This window comes from Chiloscyllium plagiosum, chromosome 16 (genome assembly GCF_004010195.1).
Source record: "Chiloscyllium plagiosum isolate BGI_BamShark_2017 chromosome 16, ASM401019v2, whole genome shotgun sequence".
Taxonomy (NCBI): Eukaryota; Metazoa; Chordata; class Chondrichthyes; order Orectolobiformes; family Hemiscylliidae; genus Chiloscyllium; species Chiloscyllium plagiosum.
The window spans coordinates 9,611,722-9,636,577 of NC_057725.1; the positions used below are offsets into that span (position 1 = coordinate 9,611,722).

At 42.1% G+C, this 24,856-nt stretch overlaps 1 protein-coding gene across 1 annotated transcript in view; it reads left to right on the forward strand.

The window, feature by feature from the left end:
• The window catches only part of ano3 (anoctamin 3), a 559,677-nt gene that overhangs the window by 324,253 nt on the left and 210,568 nt on the right, over positions 1–24,856 (forward strand). The window contains exon 3 of the mRNA XM_043705429.1: positions 7,723–7,911. Coding sequence (XP_043561364.1) covers positions 7,723–7,911 — 189 coding nt within the window. The remainder of the gene's footprint in view (positions 1–7,722; positions 7,912–24,856) is intronic.

The following is a 24,856-nucleotide window of genomic DNA, read 5'->3' on the forward strand; positions in this document are numbered from 1 at the left end:
ACACCTCCAATTTTGGTGTCATCTGCAAAATTACTAACTGTACCTCTTTTGCTTGCATCCAAGTCATTTATGTAAATGACAAAAAGTAGAGGACCCAGCACCGATCCTTGTGGCACTCCACTGGTCACAGGCCTCCAGTCTGAAAAACAACCCTCCACCACCACCCTCTGTCTTCTACCTTTGTGCCAGTTCTGTATCCAAATGGCTAGTTCTCCCTGTATTCCATGAGATCCCTCCTTGCTAATCAGTCTCCCATGGGGAACCTTGTCAAACGCCTTACTGAAGTCCAAATCGATCACATCTACTGCTCTGCCCTCATCAATCTTCTTTGTTACTCCTTCAAAAAACTCAATAAAGTTTGTGAGACATGATTTCCCATGCACAATATGTCCCCTAGTCTTGAAATCCCCCATCTTAAGAAAACGACATCTGCCATTAATCCTATCTATACCCCTCATGATTTTATAAACCTCTCTCAACCTTCTATGCTCCAGTGAAAAAAAGTCCCAGCTTATTCAGACTTTCTTTTTAACTCAAACCGTCCATACCCGGCAACATCCTGGCAAAGATTTCCTGAGATGGTTTATCCTCTACATAATAATTGGACAGCTCCTTAAACTCAACATAAAAAAAATGAGAAATGCTGGTCATGGCCAACCCAAACATAGGTTGCCATTGGCCATTAATCCAGAACCCAGTAAAATAAATATCCTAAAATATTGCTGTCTCATTAAAGAGAGGTGAATGGAGGTGATGAATTATAAATTTTCATGGTATCCTCAGCCAGTGCAGGAATTAAACCATTCCTGTTGTGTGTCTGTGCATTGCAAACCACCATGCAGCCGACTGAGTCAAGCGACTCCTCAGCACAAAGCTGCCAAATCACAGGATTGCAGCAATCACAGTAAACATTTTGTTTGGGTTTTGCAAGTGCAGGGTAGTTACATCCAATGTGTACTCTGTTTGTTACAAACAACTGATGGCACAGAAAGTTTTCTAAAAAAGCTAACCCAAAGGCGCACAATTCAAAATGCAATAACAGATAGTTGACACGTCTCTTACTTGTCAATCGAATTTTAAAACCAAGCCTTACCTAATCTCAATAAAGTGAGCTGAGCTGAAAATGGAATAGTGCTGGCCGTCAAAGAGAGTTTATTGGCTTATTGTATTCAAGTTGAAGCTTGGTAATGTTAAAAAGCTCTGGTGTTATCTTTTCTTTCCTGATGAAATAACCCTGTCAATGTACTATAAAAATAAATTTATGTTGCTTCCCTGATGATCTCTACGGAAAAATGTACAACAGTGATATTTGTGATCTAAATAACGACTTCTGATGCAAAACACTAATAATTTACATTACCTCAGAGAGGCTTGTTTCAAGTGCACTGATATTTATTGGCATCTCCCACATTTTATTGAAGTTTTTTTTTCAAAGAGCTGCTTCCACGATACAATTGGTAACACATCTGGACATGATATCAATGCTGTTATTTATGTTCATTTCAACACACTGTCTTAACGTCTCAAAATTAAATCCAGCTATCTGAGAACAAACACCATCTATTTGAGTGGTTTAACCTTGGAGCTTCTGTTTATTGTATTTGCAATTGGTAATACAAGCCAATATTATCAGTACTGAACACCCCCATAATATTATGAACAGAATTAATTGCTTCTTGGGCTTTCCTTTCGATAGGATTGCCTTTGCATGTTTCTTTTAGTTTCATACTTGTGCAGGAGGTGGGCAACCCAAACAAAACAGGGAGAAAGCGGTTTTACGAACGGAACCAGCAAGACACAGTAAAACAAACACCTTATCCCCAGCCCATCCCACTATCAATGTCTTTGGTTGTCATGGACTAGAAACTCAACTGGGCTTGCCACATAAACACAGTGGCAACAAGAGTGAGTCAAAGACTCGGAATACTGTGGCGGATAACTCATCTTCTGATTTCCAAAGACTATTCCTGATGAAATGCTGATGCCCAAAACATTGATCTTCCTGCACCTGGGATGCTGCCTGACCTGCTGTGCTTTTCCAACATCACACTCTCGACTCTGATTTCCAGCATCTGTGTCCTCACTTTCTCCTGTCCACCATCCACAAAGCACAAGTCAGGAGTGTGTTGGAATACTCCCCACTTGCCTGTGCTTCTCTAACAACACTCAAGAAGCTTGACAGCATCAAAGTTAAAGCAGTCTGCTTGATTGGCACCACATCCACAGACATCCACTCCCCCCGCCGCTGGCACTCATTTACAGCAGTGTGTACTATCTACAAGATGCGCTGCAGAAATTCACCAAAGATCCTTAGACAGCACCTTCCAAATGCACGGCACTTCCATCTAGAAAGACACGGGCAACACATACATGGGAACACCATAACCTGCAGGTTCCTCTCTAAGCCACTCGCCATCCTAACTTGGAAATATATCTCCTTCAATGTTGTTGGGTCAAACTCCTGGAACTCCCTCCTCAGTTGGCCTTGTGGGTCTCATTTGGATAGCATTTGGACAGCAGTGGTTCAAAAAGGCAACTAGGGATGGGCGACAAATGCTAGCCTGGCCAGCAATGCCCATGAGTGAATTAAACCAAACAAATGTTTCCCCAAAGATGATAGCTGGCATTTTGCCAATTGATGTGCTTTTACTCTTACAGCACAATTTGTCTGATATCAAACAAAACAGTGCATCAGATCATGGAGGCTATATCTAGCACATTTGAAGTTCCTACAATTCTTTTGCGTCGATTTACAAAACATGATATTGGAAAGTATCCCTGACCAGAAAACTGCTGCTCTGAATCATCAAGTCATCACTCTTTCCGCTAATGGTGCTTGTTTGCAAGCTCTGCAGGTGGCCCTTAATGTTGAATTTATGTTCAAGAACACAAATGGGACTGCCTTCCAAACATACTGACAGCTATTTGCCATGGAAACGAGCAGATCATTATGGAGAATTCCTTCTAAAGTCAGTTTTTCAGAGAATTGCTGCGTGGATCAACAATCATCAAAGGCTTATTTTTGTGATAAATGCATTTTCAGGTCCATTAGTCAAACCTTTTACCATTCTTATTCTTGAGGAACATTTGCTTGAACAGAAGCATTACCTGATGGTTCTGCTTTGCGGTTGATTTTCCATTTGACAACTTGCAAATAAGATTCGATGGAAACACATGGGAAACAAAAAACACATTTCACAATCAACACAATTTTGAGCATAATTTGCAGTCAATTTCATTCAGTGTTTGAAATAAACCCCACAGCCTGAAGAGCAAAGGCAGAAAGAAAAATAACAGTAGAGTTTGATTAAAGTAGCCTACTCAATGCATTGTAGAAGGGCTGTTGTGGTACAATGGTACTGTTTCCACCTCTGGGGCAGGAGACCTGCGTTCAAGTCCCATCTGCTTCAGAGGTGTATCATAACATTACTCAACAGATTGATAAGAAGCTTTTTAAAGAGAAAAGCAACATATTTGCCAAAGAATGATTTCAATGTAGTATTCTACACTTCGGGTGTAAAGAGACTTCATTAAACCTGCTTAATTAGTTCTGGGTGGAATGTGAATTCATCGCTTCAATTATAACCAGCTCTTACTTCTCAGTAATTTCTTCATCACAGTGCAACATGCTCCAAGTCAATAATCCTAACTCACTTAAAAAGTAAATTGGCCCATGAATCACATAGTCTTCCAACTCCAATAGCTTGGAGCCAAGTGACACATCTGATTGGACAAATGGGTTATGCTATAGTGAATAGATAACTACCAGAATCAATGGCAGAATCGTCAAGAGGTGGTCTGCTATATCTTTAAGCCAGAAACTGGCCGTGTTTGCAGATACTACCAAACCTGGAGACTTCACATATTGGATTTGGGAGGTGGTGATGAAGACTATGGAAACTAGGAAATGAATTATATGAGATGGTACAAAGGTGCATTCAATCCAAAACTATTGCCCTGTACTGAGAGAATGAATTGGTTCAAACACATTGGTAGGTGGCAATGCAGTTGAAATTTAATGGGCTAGGATTTGAGATTGGAAACAGCAGAGTTGACAGCACTTACTATTACTGTTTTGCGAAACTCAGCAATGTCTGGTTTCCAGTCATGTGGTTAATCAGAGATTTTAAATATTACTGCCAATTTATTTTTCTGGTTGCTTGACAAGATGGGCAGTTACCTAGAAAAATAAATCAAGGTGGGTCAGTTTGCACCTTCGAATCTGCTTTGTAAATCAGTATGATTATCAAGCTCAATACCTTAACCTTGACTTCACCCCTCCCTACATCCCTTAATCCTTTTATCCACAAGACCCAAATCTACATGCTTCTTGAAAACACATAATGATTTGGTCTCAACCACTTGCTGTGGAAGTGAATTCTAATGTTTTACAAATATAAATCAATTAGAAATCATTAAATTGACTTGAATTTCCATTTTTACATCACTATTTGAACTTCAAAACCCCTTGAAATCACATTACACATTGTTACATGAGATGTAAGTAGAACCTTTTTTTAATCATGTGGGGTTCAAGGGCAATGCTGGCTGGTCAAACATTTATTGCCTATCTCTAGTTGCTCTTGAGAAAGTGGTGTCTTCTTGAAGCACTGTAGTTTGCGTGCTGTTGGTAGACTCAAAATGCCCTCAAGGAGGGAATTCCAGGATTTTAACCCAGTCACCCTGAAGGAATGATGATGTATTTCCAAGTCAGGATGGTGAGTAGCTTGTGGTCAGTGTTCCCCTGTAGCTGCTGCCCTTGTCATTTTAGATGAAAATATTCATTGGTTTGGAAGGTGCTAAGAGTCTGTGGTGAATTTCTGCAGTGCGTCTTGTAGATGGTACACATGGCTGCTACTGAACATCAGTAGTGGAGGGAGTTGATGTTTGTGGATGTGGTACCCATCAAGCAGCCTGCTTTGTCTGGTTGGTGTCAGGCTTCTTGAGTGATGTTGGAGCTGCTCCCATCCAGGCAAGTGGGAAGTATTCTATCACGCACCTGACTTGTGCTTTGTAGATGATGGACAAGCTTTGGTGAGTCAGGAGGTGAGTTCCTCACTGCAGTATTCCTAAGCTTTGACCTAATCTTGTAGCCACTCTGTTTATGTGGCAAGTCCAGTTGAGTTTCGGATCAATAGTAATCCCGAAGATATTGATATGTGTTCAATGATGGTAACATCTTTGAATGTCAGGGGGCGTTGGTTAGATTGTTTCTTTACAGAAATGGTCGTTTCCTGGTATTTGTATGGCACAAATGTTACATGCCACTTGTCAGCTCATAACTGGGTACTATCCAGATCTTGTTACATTTGAACACAGACTGCTTCAGAAACATCGTAAATGGTGCTGAACATTGTACAATCATCAGTGAACCTCCTCACTCTGACCTAATGATAGAGGAAAGGTCATTGATGAAACAGCTGAATATGATTGGGCAGAGGACACCACCCTGAAGAATTCCTGGAGATGTCGTGGAGCTGTGATGTCTGACCTCCAACAACCATAGCTATCTTCCTACATGCTGGGTATGGCTTCAATCAGAAGGATGTTTGCCTCCTGATACCCATTGATTCCAGTTTAGCTTGGGCTCCCTGATGCCATACTTGGTTGAATGTAGCCTTGCTGTCAAGGGCTGTCACTCTCTCAGCTCTTTTGGCCATGTTTGAACTAAGGCTGTATGAGATCAGGAGCTGAGTGGCCCTGGCGGAACCCAAACTGGACGTCACTGAGCAGGTTATTGCTGAGCGGGTGCTGCTTGATAGCACTGTTGATGACACTTTCCACCACTTTACTGATGATGGAGAGTAGCCTGATGGGTTGGTAACTGGCTAGCTTGGATTTATCTTGTTATTTGTGGAGAGGGCATACTTGGGCAGTTTTCCACATTGTCAGTGTTGTAACTCTAATACTTACAATTGAACAACCATTCTGTAAAAATTAATGATATATTTGTTGAATGTTAAACTTCTCCATTGCAATAGAAACAGTTTCCCTTGATTTTTGAAAGAATACTGAAGTAATTAAAGTTGGAAAATAATAAATTCTATGTTAGTCTCATGGGAGCATTTGTAAAATGTTTTTGAACAGAAGAACTTTTTTTTGCTTACTGATTTGCTGTTTGTGAGAATACTTCAATGTAATTGTTTGCTCAAACTGGTTGCTGTTGTTGGAGATGCCCTGTAGTTAGTATCAGAAATGAATTGACTGTCTGGATTAGGGGAAAACATGCCTCAGTGATTGCTAAGCCTTTTTGGGCACCTTTGAGATGAGAGACAAGCAATGCCAGTTTGCAATTAACTGCAAAATCAAGGTGTGCTTGCATGTGAAAGAGTATTAAACAATACAGTGGGCCCCAATTTATGAATGTCTGACTTGATTTGATTTGATTTATTTATTGTCACATGTACTTAAGTACAGTGAAACATTTTGTTTTGTGAGCAGTACAGGCAGATCATAGCAAACAAGGACAAATAATCTGGATAAAGGGACTGGCGGCATTCTGGCGAAGTTTGCCAAGAATATAAAATTAGGTGGACAGGCAGGTAGTACTGAGGAGGTGGGGAGGCTGTAGAAGGATTTAGACAGTTTAGGAGAGTGGTCCAAGAAATGGCTGATGAAATTCAATGTGAGCAAATGCGAGGTCTTGCACTTTGGGAAAAAGAATGCAGTCATGGACTATTTTCTTAACGGTGAGAAAATTCATAAAGCCAAAGTACAAAGGGATCTGGGAGTGCCAGTCCAGGATTCTGTAAAGGTTGACTTGCAGGTCCAGTCCACGATTAAGAAAGAAATGTAATGTTGTCATTTATCTTAAGAGGTTTGGAATATAAAAGCAGTGATGTGCTTCTGAGACTTTATAAAGCTCTAATTAGGTCCCATTTAGAATACTGTGTCCAATTTTGGGCCCCACACCTCAAGAAGGACATAGTGGCACTGGAGCGTGTCCAGCGGAGATTAACAGAGATGATCCCTGGAATGGTAGACCTAACATACGAGAAATGGCTAAGGATCCTGGGAGTTTAGAAGGTTGAGGGGAGATCTAATAGAAACTTAAAAGATGGCTTAGAAGATGGTGGAAGCTGGGAAGCTGTTTCCATTAGGCGGGGAGAGTAGGACCCATGGGCACAGCCTTAGAATTAGAGGGGGTCAATTTAGAATGTAAATGAGGAGACATTTCTTTCGCCAGAGAGTGGTGGGCCTATGGGATTCACTGTCACACAGTGCAGTGGAGGCCAGGACGTTAAATGTCTTCAAGGCAGAGATTGATAAATTCTTGATCTCGCAAGGAATCAAGGGATATGGGGAGAGTGCAGGTAAGTGGAGTTGAAATGCTCATCAGCCATGATTAAATGGCAGAATGGACTCGATGGGCCGAATGGCCTTACTTCCGCTCCTATGTCTGTGGTCTTATAGCAAACATGAACTTAGAAATGCTCATATCTATGACTACAGTTCCATGCATGGGTGTAATTTTAAATATCTGACATGCAAATGTTTCTTGTCCTTATGAGTGGTTGCTTTCTATCATCCTTATTATTTTACATTGTGTTTGACTTGCATACAAATCAGCTTGCGGATGGATTCAGGAACTCAAGCCATTGGCAATGTGGGAATTGTCTGTACTTGGAGGACCAGCATTTAACATGTTCTTTCGCTGCTGTGCAACAATCAATTGATTAAACAAAAATCATTTTGTAACTATGATTGTGCTTTTTCCTTTAGGAATGAACACAAGTTTTAGTGGCATCATCCACGAACAGCCATTGACCCCATCCCGAAGAAGCTTGCCCTGTTTGGCTCAGAGTCAGACCCTCCCAATCAATCTGAACAGACAGTCTTTACAACAGCCGTCTAATCAGAAGCAGACATTGAGTGCAGAGCCATCTTCCACAAACGTGTCTTACGAGAAAGGTCAGTGGTCCCCAGAAAATGCTCTCCATTAGATTGATGGATGATGCTTTGAAATCTAGCCTATGCTTTGATACAACATGACATGACTCAAGAAATGGTGCTGCTACATTGGAGGGTATTCCAAAGATTTTTTTTTGATCATTTATTTGTATTTTTCATTCATTCATGGGGAGTGGACATCACTGGCCTGGTCAATATTAATTGCCTATCCCCAAATGTCCTGAGGGCTGGTTAAGAAACAGCAGCATTGCTGTCGGTCTAGAGTCACATGTAGGCAGACCAGGTAAGGATGACAGATTTGCTGTCCTAAAGGATATTAGTAAAACAGATGGGATCAGGGGTCACATTAGGTCAGGGTATTTATTCCAGATTTATTGAATTTAAATTTCACTATCTACCCTGGTGAGATTCAAACCCATGTTCCCAAAATGCTATCCTCGGGTTTGGAATTATTATCCCTGTGACATTACCACTTTCCCTTAACCAAGTATCATAAAGACTTTGCATTTCTTTCATGCCTTGCCCGTCATCAAAATTCTAAACTGATTTTAAACAATCTTTTCAATATAGTCACAGATTTTCACAGTCAATTATTGCATTTATATGGCAATGAAGCACAATTCTTTTAATGCACTTAAAAACACTGCATGTTTTGGATTGCTATATTTTATGCATCAATCTCTTCTTTACCACCATTAGCACTGTTTTTGACGTTGCTGTGAGCACTCGCACATCTGTTTAGTTGCTTCAGCTGCGCCCCACCATCAACAGACAAAGAGGGAGTAACAATTAAAAATAAAATGGAAATTATTTTATTAACGCTGAATTTTCCAAAATGGTGAAGCATTTGTTCGTACAATATACAACAGAAAATTGGATTGGTATGGTTCCTTTGACAAAGTAGAACTTCCCCAAGCACTTCATAGGATGTTATCAAACATATTCCTGATGAAGAGCTTATACTCAAAACATTGACTCTTGGATGCTGCCTGACCGGCTGTGCTTTTCCAGTTCCACATTTTTCGACTCTGATCTCCAGCATCTGCAGTCTTCACTTTTTCCTGGTATTAAACACAATTTGACAGCAGGCCACATATGGAGATAATAACTAAAAGTTTGACCAAAAAGGGGATTTTAAGGAGCATAGTAAAGGAGGAAAGAGAGGGAATGCAAAGATTTGAGGGAATATTTTTCAAAGTTTAAGGCCTTGCTAGATGAATGGTGAAACAATTCGAGAATGTGCAAGAGAAAAATTCGATAAGTGTACTCACATTGAAGGACTGAAAAATGTTACAGAGATAAAGAGGGCCAAGTTTGTGGAGAGATTTGAAAAGAAGAAAGTTTAAAATTGATGCTTTGCTAAACCTGGAAACTGAGGGTTACCAAACAAAGAAATGTTGGCTGAGTGGCACAGGGAAGTAAGGAAATGACAGCAGTATGCAAGACGAGGAAGGTGGCCTGCCCCAACCACAACCACTTCCCACCTCTCCTCCCCCAATAAAGCTGGCCCAGTCTGAGGGCTTACAGCTCTACAATTTCAGTACAGTCCACACTTTTAGAGGACAGTGCAGTTGGTGCATATTGAGAGAGAGAGAGAGAGAGAGAGAGAGACAGAAAGAGAGAGAGAGAGAGAGAGAGAGAGCCTCATTCAACAGAACCGCACAATGAACTAAGAGCTCTGGTGCAAAAAGAGGTCATTTGACCCATTGTGTCTGCACCACTCACCAAGTAAGCATCATGGCTTAGTGTATATTCTCCTTAATTCCCCGTTCCTTTTATGTCCCACACCATCTTGAGTGCCTCAATTGCACACGCTTCCACCTCACTTCCAGGCAGTGCATTCCAAACCCAAACCATTCAGGTCAACTTAAACTTGTTTCTTCTGCAAATAGCTTGAAAGCAGAGTTAATGTTGAATAGTTGGAGCCAGGAAGATGGCCCTCTATGGGTGATAGGAGACGAATTGTCATAATTCTTTCATTGGTCTTGCTGGCAAGGCTGGTGTTTGTGGTCCATCTCTAATTACCATTGATCCGAAGCCACTTTGCAAGATAGTTCAGAGTCAACCGCAGTGCTTTAGGTATAGAGTCACATGTAGGCCAAACCAGGTAAAATGAGCAAATTTCCTTTTCTAAAGGGTATTAGTGAAGCACTTCGATTTTTTTTTGTTCAGGACAATTGGTGATTCTTGTCATGGCTAAATTTCTATTCCAGATTTATTGATTGAATTCAAATCCCATGCCGCCCTCATGGGATTTGAACCCATATCCCCTAAGAATTAGCCTGGACTTTTGGATTGCCATGCCAATGACGTTACTACAATGTCACTGCCTCCCCATCATCTGGTCACATGATTAGTTGTTGTGGTGCACTAGCAGAGATTTAGACCATCAAGGGTGGTCTCCTTATCCACATCAGCCTTATGGAAGGCTCCACAGAGCTCTCCACAAATTCCATCTGAAGCAAAACACCCAGGAAGATTGAAAGTAGTTCTTGGCTGAGCCCTTGAGTGCTTCAGTTGGCTTCCTGATGAGTGGTCTTGCTGCTAGATTTGAAACCATGGGTAACACATTGCAGCATTAAGAAGGGATGAAGCTCTCCTTTGGACACCACACTGCCAACTCACCCACTTCCCATTTCCAAAGGGTTGGAAGAATTTAAGCCATTAACTATGATCCTGTCTCCGCTGACAGCTTCTGAATCTCTGAACATGAACAGTGTTTTCATGGATAATACAACGGATGAAAGAAATGGAGAATTTCAAAAGGGAGATGAATAAGGGGCAGGCTAGGTACATATCCATGAGAAATGAATATGGAACATCCAAAGCTAGGCTACACTGGATAGCTAAGGATATTGATGAGAAAATAAGGAAAAAAAGGAGGCATTTAATGCACTGAGATTTCCAATATCAGTTTACCTTTTACAGCATCGTCTCTGCTGGGCACAAATTTATTTAGGAAGATTATGCAACTTTTATTGTCCTAATATATATTCTTGTGTATGGATTATTATAGGGAAATGCATGACAATATATCAAGGTTGCCTACAGTAATTGAGATTTGAGCACAGTCTCATTATCCAAGCCAGAAGCAAAGGATGATAGTTATTAGATAATGATTTTGAACAATTGCTAATGCATACAATACTGTGTTTTCTTTGTTGGCATTTAAAATGCAATTGTAATACTCGTGGGCAATAAATGTGTTAATTGGTAATTTCCTGACAAAACGTAGACATGAAATTAGTTGTTTACAATTATCTATGAAGTAAATATTTCAGTTTTCACTTTGACTAGCCTCCTGTTATGTCCATAACTGAATTGCTGGAAGTTTCAACTTCATTGGAATGAGAAACAGGAGCTAGCAAATTGAGAGTCAATTATAGACGGGTCATGCAGGAACCAACAACATAGGGAGGGATGGCTTGGAGGATTTGCTGAATCAGCTTCAGGAGTTAGAGGGTAGACTGAAACGCAGAGCCTCCGAGGTGGGAATCTCAGAAATATGACCTGTGCCATGAGCTTTACCATTTAGGCAAAGGCAGATCAGGGAGGTAAATGCATGGCTTCATAGATGTATAGAAGGGAGGGGTTCAGATTACTGGGACATGGGCATCACTTTTGGAAAGGAGAAAGCTGTTCAGAAGAGATGGGCTCTTGAGCAATAATGGAACTAATCTCCTGGCTGAGAGAGGAAACAGCGAATTTACATTTGCTGGGCAGGGAGTGGAAAGTGGAAAGTTTTGCAAGTACCAGAGAGGATAAGACCATAAGACATAGGAGGGAAGTAAGGCCATTCAGCCCATCAAGTCCTCTCTGTCAGTCAATCATGGCTGATGGGCATTTCAATGCCACTTACCCGCACTCTCCCTATGTCTGTTAATTCCTTGCGAGATTAAGAATTTACAATCTCTGCCTTGAAGACATTTGACGTCCCGGCCTCCACTGCGCTACGTGGCAATAACTTCCACAGGCCCACCATTCTCTGGCTGAAGAAATGTGTCCTCATTTCCGTTTTAAATTGACCCCCTCTAATTCTAAGGCTGTGCCCACGGGTCCTAATCTTCCCACCTAAAAGAAACAAATTCCCAGCGTCCACCCTTTCTAAGCCATGCATTATCTTGCAAGTTTCTGTTAGATTTCCCCTCACCCTTCTAAACTCTAATGAATGCAATCCCAGGATCCTCAGCCATTTTTTGTATGTTAGACCGACATTCCAGGTATCATCCACGTGAATCTCTGCTGGATATGCTCCAGTGCCACTATGTCCTTCCTGAGGGGTGGGGCCCAAAACTGGACACAGTATTCTAAATGAGGCCTAACCAGAGCATTATAAAGTCTCAGAAACACATTACTGCTTTTATATTCCAACCCTCTTGAGATAAATGACAACATTACATTTGCTTTCTTAACAACGGACTCAACCTGCAAGTCAACCTTTAGAGAATCCTGGACTAGCACTCCCAGATCTCTTTGTACTTTGGTTTTATGAATTTTCTCACCATTTAGAAAATAGTCCATGCCTGTATTCTTTTTTCCAAAGCACAAAATCTCGCATTTGCTCACATTGAATTTTATTAATCATTTTTTTGACCATTCTCCTAAACTGTCTAAATCTTTCTGCAGCCTCCCCACCTCCTCAGTACTACCTGCCTGTCTATCTAACTTTGTATCATCGACGAACCTCACCAGAATGTCCCCAGTCCCTTCACCCAGATCATTAATATATGAAGTGAACAGCTGCGGCCACAACACTGAACCCTGAGGGACACCACTAGTCACCAGCTGCCATTCTGAAAGAACCTTTTATCCCAACTCTCTGCCTTCTGTCAGACAGCCAATCCTCAATCCATGCCAGTAGCTCACCTTGAACACCATGGGCCCTCACCTTGCTCAGTAGCCTCCCGTGAGACAGCTTATCAAAGGCCTTTTGGAAGTTTGGGTAGATAACATCCACTGGGTTTCCCTGGTCTAACCTACTTGTCACCTCTTCAAAGAACTCCAACAGGCACGACCTCCCCTTACTAAATCCATACTGACTTGTTCTAATCCGACCCTGCACTTCCAAGAATTTAGAAATCTCATCCTTAATGATGGATTCTAGAATTTTACCAACATCTGAGGTAAGCCTAAACGGCCTGTACTTTTCCATCTTTTGTCTTGATCCTTTCCTGAACAGTGATTTTCCAATCATCTGGGACTTTCTCTGACTCCAGTGATTTTTGAAAGATTACAACCAACACCTCTGCTATTTCTTCAGCCAGCCCTCTTAGAACTCTAGGATGTAGCCCATCAGGGCCAGGAGATTTATCAATTTTTCAACCTTTTAACTTTTCTAGCACTTTTTCTTTTGTAATGGCTATCATACTCAACTCTGCCCCTTGACTCTCCTTAATTGTTGGGATATTGCTCATGTCTTCCACTGTGAAGACTGACACAAAATATTTATTAAGTTCTTCAGCTATTTCCCTATCTCCCAGCACTAGCCTTCCTGCATCAATTTGGAGCGGCCCAATGTCTACTTTTGCCTCTCATTTATATCTTGTGTATTGAAAGAAACTTTTACTATCATTTCTAATATTACTGGCTAGCTTACCTTCATATTTGATCCTCTCCTTCCTTGTTTCTCTCTTTGTTATCCTCTGTTTGTTTTTGTAGTCTTCCAAATCTTTTGATTTCCGAGTGCTCTTGACCATTTTATAGGCTCTGTCTTTTTCTATGATACATTTTCTGGCTTCCTTTGTCAGGTTTGGCTGTCGAATTCACCCTCACCACCATCTCCCCCCCCCACTCCCCACCGGACGATAGTCTTTCTTTTTTTTAGGATGAGCCTCTGTACTGTGTTCTCAATTACACCCAAACAACTCCTGCCATTGTTGCTCTACTGTCTTCCCCGCTAGGCTCTGCTTCCAGTCAATTTTCATCAGTTCCTCTCTCATGCCCCTGTAATTACCTTTATTTAACTGTAACACCATTACATCTGATTTTGCCTTCTCTCTTTCAAACTGCAGACTGAACTCTACCATATTATGATCGCTACCTCCTAAGTGTTCCCCTACTTTAAGATTTTTTATAAAGTCTTGCTCAATACAGAGCACTAGGTCCAGAATAGCCTGCTCCCTGTGGGCCCCATCACAAGCTGTTCCAATAAACCATCCTGTAAGCATTCCATGAATTCACTTTCTTTGGATCCACCGGCAACATTATTCACCCAGTCCATTTGCATATTGAAGTCCCCCATGATCACCATGACCTTGCCTTTCTGACATGCCCTATCTATTTCCTGATCCTGACCACTGTTGGGAGGTCTGTACATAACTCCCATTATGATTTTTTTTGCCTTTGTGGTTCCTCAACTCCACCCACACAGACTCCACATCATCTAACCCTATGTCATTCTGTGCCATAGACTGAATTTTATTCTTAACTAACAAGGCAACCCCACCTTCCTGTCTTTTCGATAAGTTATAAATCCTTGGATGTTGAACTGCCAATCCTGAACCCCCTGCAAACAAGTCTCTGTGATGCCTACCACATCATAATCATTCACGATGATTTGTGCTGTTAATTCATCTACTTTGTTACAAATACTATGAGCATTCGGGTAAAGACCCTTAATGCTAATTTTCTTATCCTCAAAGTTTCCATCACCTTTCATAATATGTGCTACGTTATCCTTCCTTTTAGCTTCATTCCTAGTCTGCCTTGAACTTAAACCTTACCCACATGCTAACCTGCTGCTTATCTTTCTGCTTGACTCCACACTGCCTGTTGCTTTTGCTTTCCCTTCACCCTGACTCACAAGTTTAAAGTCTTACTGATTACCCTATTTATCGTCTTGGCCAGAATATTGGTTCCAGATCGGTTAGTGGAGACTGTCTCATCGGTACATATCGCCCTGGTTCCAAAGCTGATGTCAATGTCCCATGAAATTGAAATCCCTCTCTCCCACACCAATCTTTTAGCCACATGTTTACTTCCCTAATTTCTTCTCTTGTTGTGCCAATCAGCATGTGGCTCAGGCAGTAATCCAGAGGCTATGACCCTGGAGGACCAGTTCTTCGATTTCCTTCCTAGTGCTTGATAATCCCCAAACAGGACCTCCTTCCTAGCATTGTCTATGTTGTTTGTGCCAACGTGGACCACAACACCTGGATCTTCTCCCTCCCGCTCCAATATCCTTTCAAGCCGGTCGGAGATGTCCTGCACCCTGACATTGGGCAGGCAGTACACCACGTGGGACTCCCAATCCAGCTCAAAAAGGATACTATCCGGCCCCTAATTATTGAATCCCCTATAACAGCTACTTATCTTTTTGCTCTCCCCTCTTCAATAACCTTCAACACCATGGTGCCATGGTCAGCTGGCTCACCCTGTCCACAGCCCTTTTCCTCATCCATACAGGGAGCAAAAATCTCATACCTGTTGTACAAGGTCAAGGGCTGAGGCTCCTCCACTCCTGAACTCAGAATCCCCCTACCTGCCTCACTTACAGTCACGATAAAAGGTAGGGGGGAGGGAATTTAGGGGAGGGGCGCTGGGAATACGATAGGTCTCAGCCTGCTCCTGCCCCACTGAACTCATCTCTGCAGCCCTGCCATATTTTCACCATCCCTCCAGACCTCTCCCTCTCTCAGGATGAACGATCAGTCCTCAGCAGAGGCCTCACCTTCATCCCCCTACGCTCCCGGATCAATGAGTTTGACACGCGGCGAGACATCGAGCATTTCTTCCATCGCCTTCGCCTCCGCCTACTTCTTAAACTTTTAATCAATCACATGATGCACAAGAAATATCAATTGAAATGCCTTACCTTAGCAACACATGAGAGTCCTTTTTTCGGTGAGTGGAGGAGGGCAGTGGGAGACACTACACATCTTGGGATTCAGCCACTGCCAAAATGTATTCCTGAAACTCCTGAGGTAAGTTTTTATATTTAAAAATTATCTTCCTGTTCGGCCACTGGTCCTCGCTATTGCTCATCTCACTCCAACTGCCACCGACAAAATGAAGAAGCAAGAGAAGAGAGAAGATGGGGCCAAGGGAAAGGAGGAGATGGAAGTGAGCTTGAGTGTTGACACCGATTAAAGAAATGGTTGCATTCCAGAACAAGATCAGGGCATGGTTAAATTGTATGTATGTAAATGCATGGAGTATGATGAGCAAAATTAGGGAACTGGAAGCAGAAATTGCTTGGTGAGGATATGACATAGTAACACATTGGCCCAAGCCAGAACAGTACTTAACATCTGGGGTTATAAAGCCCTCAGTAAGAACAGAGTGTGTTAGAAAGGAAGATGGTGTAGCAGTGTTGGTGACACAGGCCGTGGATGAGGGTAGTGCTGTGGATGTTGTGTATTTAGATTTTCAGAAGCATTTGATACCATGCTACATGGCAGGTTGGTTAACAAATTCAAGATGCTTGCGATTGATGGGTCTATGGAGGCATGGATTAGAAGTTGGCTAAAATGGGAACCTGAGGGTAGGTATAGACAAGCCTTTCTTAAATAGGAGATGAGTTGAAAGTTGTGTTCCCCAGGGATCGGTTTTGGGACCCTTGCTGTTTCTGATTTATACAAACAATTTGGAGATGGGTGCTCAGTGCAATAATCTCTAATTTTGCAGATGGTACTAAGCTAGGGAGAATAGTGAATTGTGACGATGATGCTGGGTGACTTCAGAGGGACGGTGTCTCAGTGGTTAGCACTGCTACCTCACAGCACTAGGGACCCGGGTTTGATTCCAGCCTCGGGTGACTGTCTGTGTGGAGTTTGCACCTACTCCCCGTGTCTCTGTGGGTTTCCTCCAGGTGCTCTGGTTTCCTCCCACAGTCCAAAGATGTGCAAGTTCGGTGGATTGGCAATGGTAAATTGCCCATAGTGTCCAGGGATGTGTAAGCTAAATGACCTGATTCCACACTGTAGGAATTCTATGATACAATGGCAAGTTGGCCAAATGGACAGACACCTGACAGATGAATTTCAATACAGAGAGATGTGATAAATGCATTTAGGTATGAGAAACATGAGGGAACAATCCAGGCTCAATGGTTCAACATTCAGGGGAGTACAGGAGCAGAGGGATCTTGGAGATCATGTGCATGATTCTCTTACAGTGGCCAGGCATGTTGAAACATTTATTGAGAAGGTGTATAAGATCCTTTGGTTGATAAATAGAGGATAGAATATAAAAGCAAGGAAGTGATGGTGCATCTCTACAAACCTTTGGTCAGGCCACATTTGTAATATTGTGTTCAGTTCTCGACACCTTCTTTATGGAAGGATGTTCAACCCTGGAGAAAGTGTGAAGGAGATTTACTAGAATGATACTGGAATGAGGGATTTTAGATCCAAGTAAAGGATTGAATTCCATTTGCCACTGATCAGCCCATCTGACCAGCCCATCTCTATCCTCCTGTAAGCTAAAGCTATCTCACTCATCATTTGCTACCCCACCAATCATTGAATCATTCACAATTTAGCAATAATAATCTTGTTATTTCTGTGATTATTCATCTTGTTCCACTACACCAACGTAAAATTATTTTCCCACTTGCTATCCAGAGCTGATTTAATTTCAGAGTGAAGCTTATGTCAGTATTGCAGTGCGGACATTGGTCTGTCAAACTGAAACAATTTCACTTAGTTCCTTTGTCACTCCCTGTGGAGGATGACCAAAAGTAATCATATTCTAGACTTTCCTGTAGAACTAAACCGTACTAAGTTGTGATGATCAAAATTAATACTGAATCATTACTGCGTTCGTCTTTCAGCAGAACCTAACCAAAGCAATGATGCAATTAGTGCTAACCTTTCTCTCATGCAATCACTCGAGGCAATGAACAGGTCTGACTTCCGTCACTAAATGTAAGGGTTTTATTAAATGAGGCAGTGCTATGGTTTGGTGGCATGATGGCTCAGTGGTTAGTACTGCTGCCTCACAGCACTAGGGACTTGGGGTCAGTTTCACCCTCGGTGACTGTCTATGTGAAGTTTGCACATGCACTGGTTTCCTTCCACAGTACAAATATGGCTATGTGGGTGGGCCATACTAAATTTCCCATAGTGTCTAGGTAGATTAACCATTTGGAGTGCAGGGTTACAGAATTGGGGTGAGTCTGGGTAGGATGCTGTTCTGAGGGTCAGATGGACTTGATGGGCTGAATGACCTACTTCTACACTGTAAGGATTCTATTCACTGGTGGTAATGTCATGAGACTTGCTAACCCAGAACTTGGTAAACACTCCAGATGTGTTTCAATCCCATCGCAGCCACAGGTGGAATTTAAATGTGATTACAAGATGTGTAATTTAAAGGCTGTTTGCTGCAGTAGTCACCATAACCTTATGATCAATCGTTGTAAAAAACATCCATGTTGTTCACTTGTAAAGGAAATTTGCCATTGTTACCTAGTCTGGCCTATGTATGACCCACTGTAAGATTGTTGAGTCTTACCTGTCTTCTCCATTCGGCCATTCTGTTCAAGGACAATAATGATTGAGCATGATATGCTGATCTTGGCACATATCCTGTGACAGAGTAAATAAAAGATATAATCCAGCCAGCAGTATTTTTCTTAACATTAATTCAGTGGATTTGGGTATCACTAGCTAGATAGCATTTGTTGCCTATCACTGATTAGCCTTGAGAAGGTGATAGTGAGTAACTTTCTGCAGTTGATTTGTTCTATGTACGTCTACTTAGATGCCATTAATGAGGGAGTTCCAGGATTTTGACCCAGCGCCAGTGAAGGAACGGTGATATACTTTCAAGTCAGGACAGTGAATGACTTAGGGAGGACCTTGCAGGTGGTTGTACTCCCATGCATCTGCTGCTCTTGTCCTTTTAAAGTGATCATGGGTCATGGTTACTGAGTGACCCCTGGTTAATTTCTGCAATGCTTCTTGTAGATGGTACACACTGCTGCTACTGAGTATTGGTGTGGAGAGTTTAAATGTATGACTCTGTGCCAGTCAATTGGATTGCATTGTCCTGGATGGTATAAAGCTTCTTGAGTGTTGTTGGAGGTGCACCCATCCAGGCAAGCGGGTGGACGATACTCCATCATACATCTGCCTTGGGCCTTGACAGGCTTTGGATAATCAGGAGGTGAGTTACTCGCTGCAGGATCCCTAGTCTGTGATCTGCTCTTGTAACATGTACTTAGCTAGCCCAGTTCAGTTCTTTGTCAATGGTAACCACCAGGATGTTGGTAGCAGAAGATTAAGCAATGGTAATATTGTTGAATACAAAAGGATGATGGTTAGATTCTCTTGTGTTGGAGATGGCCATTGCCTGGTGTTTGTGTGGCTCAAATTTTGTTTATCTCTTGTCAATGTAAGCCTAAATGTTGCCCAGTTCTTAGTTCATTTGTAAATGGATTCCTTCAGATTCAAGGGTGAGTAGTGCTGAACATTTTACCAGTGAACATCCGCACTTCTGACCTTTATATGGGGAGAAGCTTATTGATGAAACGGCTGAAGATTGTTAGGCCGAAGATACTACCTTGAGGAAAAAGGGTGTTTGTCACAATGATAATGTCCTGACCTCTGACTTAAGAATACAGGTTCACATTGCTTCTGCACTACTGATGTGTAATAACATCTCAACACATTGATTAGAAAATGCCTTGAATGCGGCAGGACAGATTAACACAACAGTTGACCTGAGGCATTCCTGTAGGGATGTCTTGGAGCTGAAAAGGCTGACCTCCCCAAGCCACAGACATCTTCCTTCATGCGAGGTACAGTTTTTGAGATGTTTGTGACTGTAGGAAGGCAGAATGTATTGTCTAAATTACCTAGTTTAGCTGACAATATGAGAGCCAACTATTTGCGATATATTCTGCAGATTACTTTTATTTGAAATTAATAACATCAATGGATGTATATGTATTGATGTGGAGAACTAATTTCCCCCAAAAATATTACAATTCCAGTTCAAATTGTTTCCCTTACATTAAATTATATGTCAGTGTAAATAATTCAGTACCAGCTTGGACTGTAACAAAACCCATAAAGAAAAGGAATTGTTAATCAGGTTACACAGGATTCACCCTGCGCCTGTAGAGTTGTCTAGAGCATTGTAAATTTTACAACTACTCATTAGACATTTCCTCGAGAGAAACTATTCTCCAAATATAGCTCTTGCTTCCACAGGATTTCATTTTTTTTAATAGAATTTATTAATTTATTTTTGATGTTTTGTATTTTCATGGAATTATCACACTTTAGAACATAGGAGGCCAAAAAAACCCACAATGATCCTTATTCTGTTTCCTTGAAAGAAATGTTGCACCGTGGGCGGCACGGTGGCACAGTGGTTAGCACTGCTGCCTTACTGCGCTAGAGACCCGGGTTCAATTCCCGCCTCAGGCGACTGACTGTGTGGAGTTTGCACGTTCTCCCCGTGTCTGCGTGGGTTTCCTCCGGGTGCTCCGGTTTCCTCCCACAGTCCAAAGATGTGCAGGTCAGGTGAATTGGCCATGCTAAAGTTGCCCGTAGTGTTAGGTAAGGGGTAAATGGGTGGGTTGTGCTTCGGCGGGGCGGTGTGGACTTGTTGGGCCGAAGGGCCTGTTTCCACACTGTAAGTAATCTAATCTAATACTTTACCCACCTTTTTCTATCTCCACGCTGAAATGTAAAACCCAAAGAACTGCTAATGCTGGAAATCAGAAACAAAGATATTAGACTAGAAAGGATCAAGGTTAGTTATGAACAGGTGTTATCAATTTTAGAAGGAGTGAAAGTAGACAAGTCCCCTGGGCCGAATGGGATTTATCTGATGATTCTCTGGGAAGCTAGGGAGGAGATAGCAGAGCCTTTGGCTTTGATATTTGAGTCATCATGATGAGGGTAGGGCAGTTGATGTGGTATACATGGACTTCAGTAAAGCCTTTGATAAGGTTCCACATGGTAGGCTGATGGAGAAAATGCAGAGGCATGGGATTGAGGGTGATTTAGCAGTTTGGATTAGAAACTGGCTTTCTGGAAGAAGGCAGCAAGTGGTGGTGTATGGAAAATATTTAGTCTGGAGTCCAGTTACTAGTGGTGTGCCACAGCGATCTGTTTTTGGACCACTGCTATTTGTCACTTTTATAAATGACTTGGACGCAAGCATAAGTGGATGGATTAGTAAATTTGCAGATGACACTAAAGTCGGTGGAGTAATGGACAGTTTGGAAGAATGTTACAGGTTGCAGGGGGACTTGGATAAATTGCTGAGAGGTAGCAAATGGAGTTCAATGCAGCTAAATGTGAGGTGATGCACTTTGGGAAGAATAACAGGAAGGCAGAGTACTGGGCCAATGGAAAGATTCTTGGTAGTGTGTATGTGCAGAGGGATCTTGGAGTCCATGTGCATAGATCCCTGAAAGTTGCCACCCAGGTGGATAGTGCTGCAAAGAAGGCATACGGTGTGTTAGGTTTCATTGGTAGAGGGTGCAATATCATGCTGCAACTATACAAAATGTGGCCACACTTGGAATATTGTGTACAGTTCTGGTTGCCATATTACAGGAAGGATGTGGAAGCATTGGAAAAGGTGCAGAGGAGATTTAACAGGATGTTGCCTGATCTGGAGGGAATGTCTTATGAGGAAAGGCTGAGAGACTTGGGTCTGTTCTCATTGGATAGAAGAAGACTAAGGGGGGGTTTGAGAGAGACATACAAGATGATCAGAGGTTTAGATAGGATAGACAGTGAAAGACTTTTCCTAGGATGATGACGTCAGCGTGTACGAGGGGGCATAACTACAAATTGAGGGGTGATAGATTTAAGACAGATGTCAGAGGCAGGTTCTTTATGTAGAGAGTGGTAAGGGCATAGAATGCCCTACCAGCTAATGTAGTCAACTCAGCCACATTAGGGAGATTTAAACAATCCTTAGATAAGCACATGGATGATTTAGGGATAATGTAGGGGAATGAGCTGAGAATAGTTCACAGGTCGGCGCAACATCGAGGGCCGAAAGGCCTGTTCTGCGCTGTATTGTTCTATGTTCTATGTTCCAAAAGTCTCCTAGCTACTGTCAGTTCTGAAGAAATGTTAACTCTGATTTCCCTCCACAGATGCTACCAAACCTGCTGAGTTTCCTCAGCAATTTCTGGTTTTCTCTCTGTACTCTGACTTCAGTTTGTTGTCTCACTTCCTGAATGGGACAGCCTTCACCCAGTCAAAACCTAACTTCAACGTCATCTGTCCGGCAATTGGTCAGCCTTACCTGCTCCCAGGAGAAGTGAAGAATATAAGAATTAGGAGAAGCTATTTCAGCTCCTCAAGCCTGTTATGCCATTTAATACAATCATGGCTGACTTCATTCTAGTCTCAATTCCACTTTTCTGCTTGCTCCCCATAACCCTTCAACCCATAACCAACCTACAATTCAGTCTATCTCATTCTTACTTTACTCAGCATCTGCACCACTCTGGGATAATGAATTTCACAGATCCAAATTTCCTTTGAGAAAAGAATTTCTCCTTATCTCTGTTTTAATTCTGCTAACCCTCACTTTTTAAAAATTTATTCATGGGATGAAAGCCTCGCTGGCCAGACAGTATTTATTACCCAGAGTCGAGAGTGTGGTGCTGGAAAAGCATAGCAGGTCAGGCAGCATCCGAGGAGCAGGAGAGTCAACGTTTTGGGCATAAGCCCTTCATCCTTATGCCCGAAACATCAATTCTCTGCTCCTCGGATGCTGCCTGACCTGCTGTGCTTTTCCAGCACCACAGTCTCTACTCTGATCTCCAGCATCTGCTGTTCTCATTTTCTCCCAGTATTTATTGCCCATCCCTAATTACCCAGGGGACAGTTAAGAGTCAACCGCATTGCTGTGGGTCTGGTGTCACATGTCGGCCAGACCAGATAAGGATGGCAATTTCCTTCCCTAAAGGACACGAGTGAACCAGATGGGGTTTTCCAACAATCAACATTGGATTCATGGTCATCATTAGACCCTTAATTCCACATTTTTATTGAATTCAAATTCTACCATCTGCCATGGTGGGATTCAAACCCAGATCCACAGAACATTACCTTGGTCTCTGGATTAACATACTAGGCCATCACTTTCCCAGCATCCTAAACTATGCTCTATAACATCATCTATCTAACTGAACTGGACAATTGTGATAGATGGCTTCTCTTCCCACTAATGCATGGCTTTACCCTGGGTCCCTCTCAGATCAATCCTTGCTTTCTGCTTCCCACACATTCACCCCCACCCCCACCCCCATGTCCTCCACCATTTCTCAAACCTCGCCAGCATCTCTCTAACCGCTGCACTGTAACTTATTGAACTGGATGAGCATAAATTTCTTCAGTGAAACACTGGGAAGATCATTGTCTTTGGTTGCTCCTAGAAGCACTGCTTCCTTGCCATTATTTCCCTCCGTGGCAATGCTCACAACAATGGAAGCCCTTATCCATGTTTTTGTTACCTCTAAACATGGTTATTCTAATGAATTCCTGGCTGGCTTCCCGTATTCTAGTTTCTCTAAACATGAGGTTGTCTAAACCTCTGCTGTCCAAATGCTAACCCTGTTGATCAATCCTTCCCATGCTTCCTGACCTGCACCGGCTCCTTATTAAGCAAAGACTCAATTTTAATTGTTTTTTCTTCTTATTAATTTATGGGATAAGAGCATCACTGGCCAGGCCAGCACTTATTGCTCTTCCCTGATTATCCAGAGGGTAGTTCAGAGTCAGCCACATTGCTGTGGATCTGGAGTCACATGTAGGGCAGACCAGGTAAGGATGGCAGATACCTTCCCTAAGGACGTTTGTAAACCAGAGGAGGTCTTTTCCGACAATTGACAATGGTTTCATAGTCATCATTAGAGTCTTAATTCCAGATTAATGCTTCTAAATTTGGCAAGTGGAGGATAATGTGGGCAAATTCAAACTTGTCCACATTGTATAAGACAGTTAGTAATTGAAAATGATTTGGAGGTGCTGGTGTTGGACTGGGGTGTACAAAGTTAAAAATCACACAGCACCAGGTTGTAGTCCAGCGGGTTTATTTGGAAGCACTAGCTTTCGGAGTGCTGCTCCTTCATCAGGTGCACAGCCACCTGATGAAGGAGCAGCGGTCTGAAAGCTCATGAAAAGGGGTAACTGACATCATGAGCTTTATCAGACGTTGGGATTTAAAGGACTGCGTTTCAGATAGCCCAGGTTCAAGTCTCACCTGCTCCAGAGGTGTGTAAAAACATACCAGCAAGTAGGATTGGTGACATCACAGACGGTTGTATTTGTGAGAGTAGATATTGGCACCCAGTGTGGAAAAATGCCATACAGATCATTCTGTGATAACGTAACAGCTACGTTCCTCGTCAACCCTGTGCTGTAGAAACTTACACTATAGAAAACCACAATAGGAAATTGCACTGTATGAGATCACAAATAGAAAATCACTATACCTGTTCAGTAGGAAGTTTGTGTTATCCAAACAGCGTCGACAATTCATCAATCGTGTTATAGCCAATTCACGCTGGTGCGTTATAACAGCGCAACATGTATTTAAATAGAGGGAGACTGTAAAACTCGATTGTGTGGAGGGATCTGAGTATAAGAATTACAAACAAAAACACATAATGCTGGAGAAACTCAGCAGGTCTGGCAACACCTTGGTAGAGAGAAAGAGTTAACATTTCAAGTCTGGTATTTATCAGAAGTCAATTCCATGAGGTTAGTATGTAGATACAGCAAGTGATTAGGAAAGCAGATGTAATGTTATAATTTATTGGTAAAAGCTGTCAGTGAAGGTTTGGCACTAAAATGAATATCTGATAGAGTCAAAAGTTAGGGGTACTGGCAGAAAGTGGAGTTGATACCAAAACCACATCAGCTGTAACCTTCATGGAGAAGTAAGTTCGTTGAACCAAATAGTCTATTCCTGGTCCTAAACTCAGTGTCCTGCTAAAGGCCCTTACCTCTGGTATTCCCTC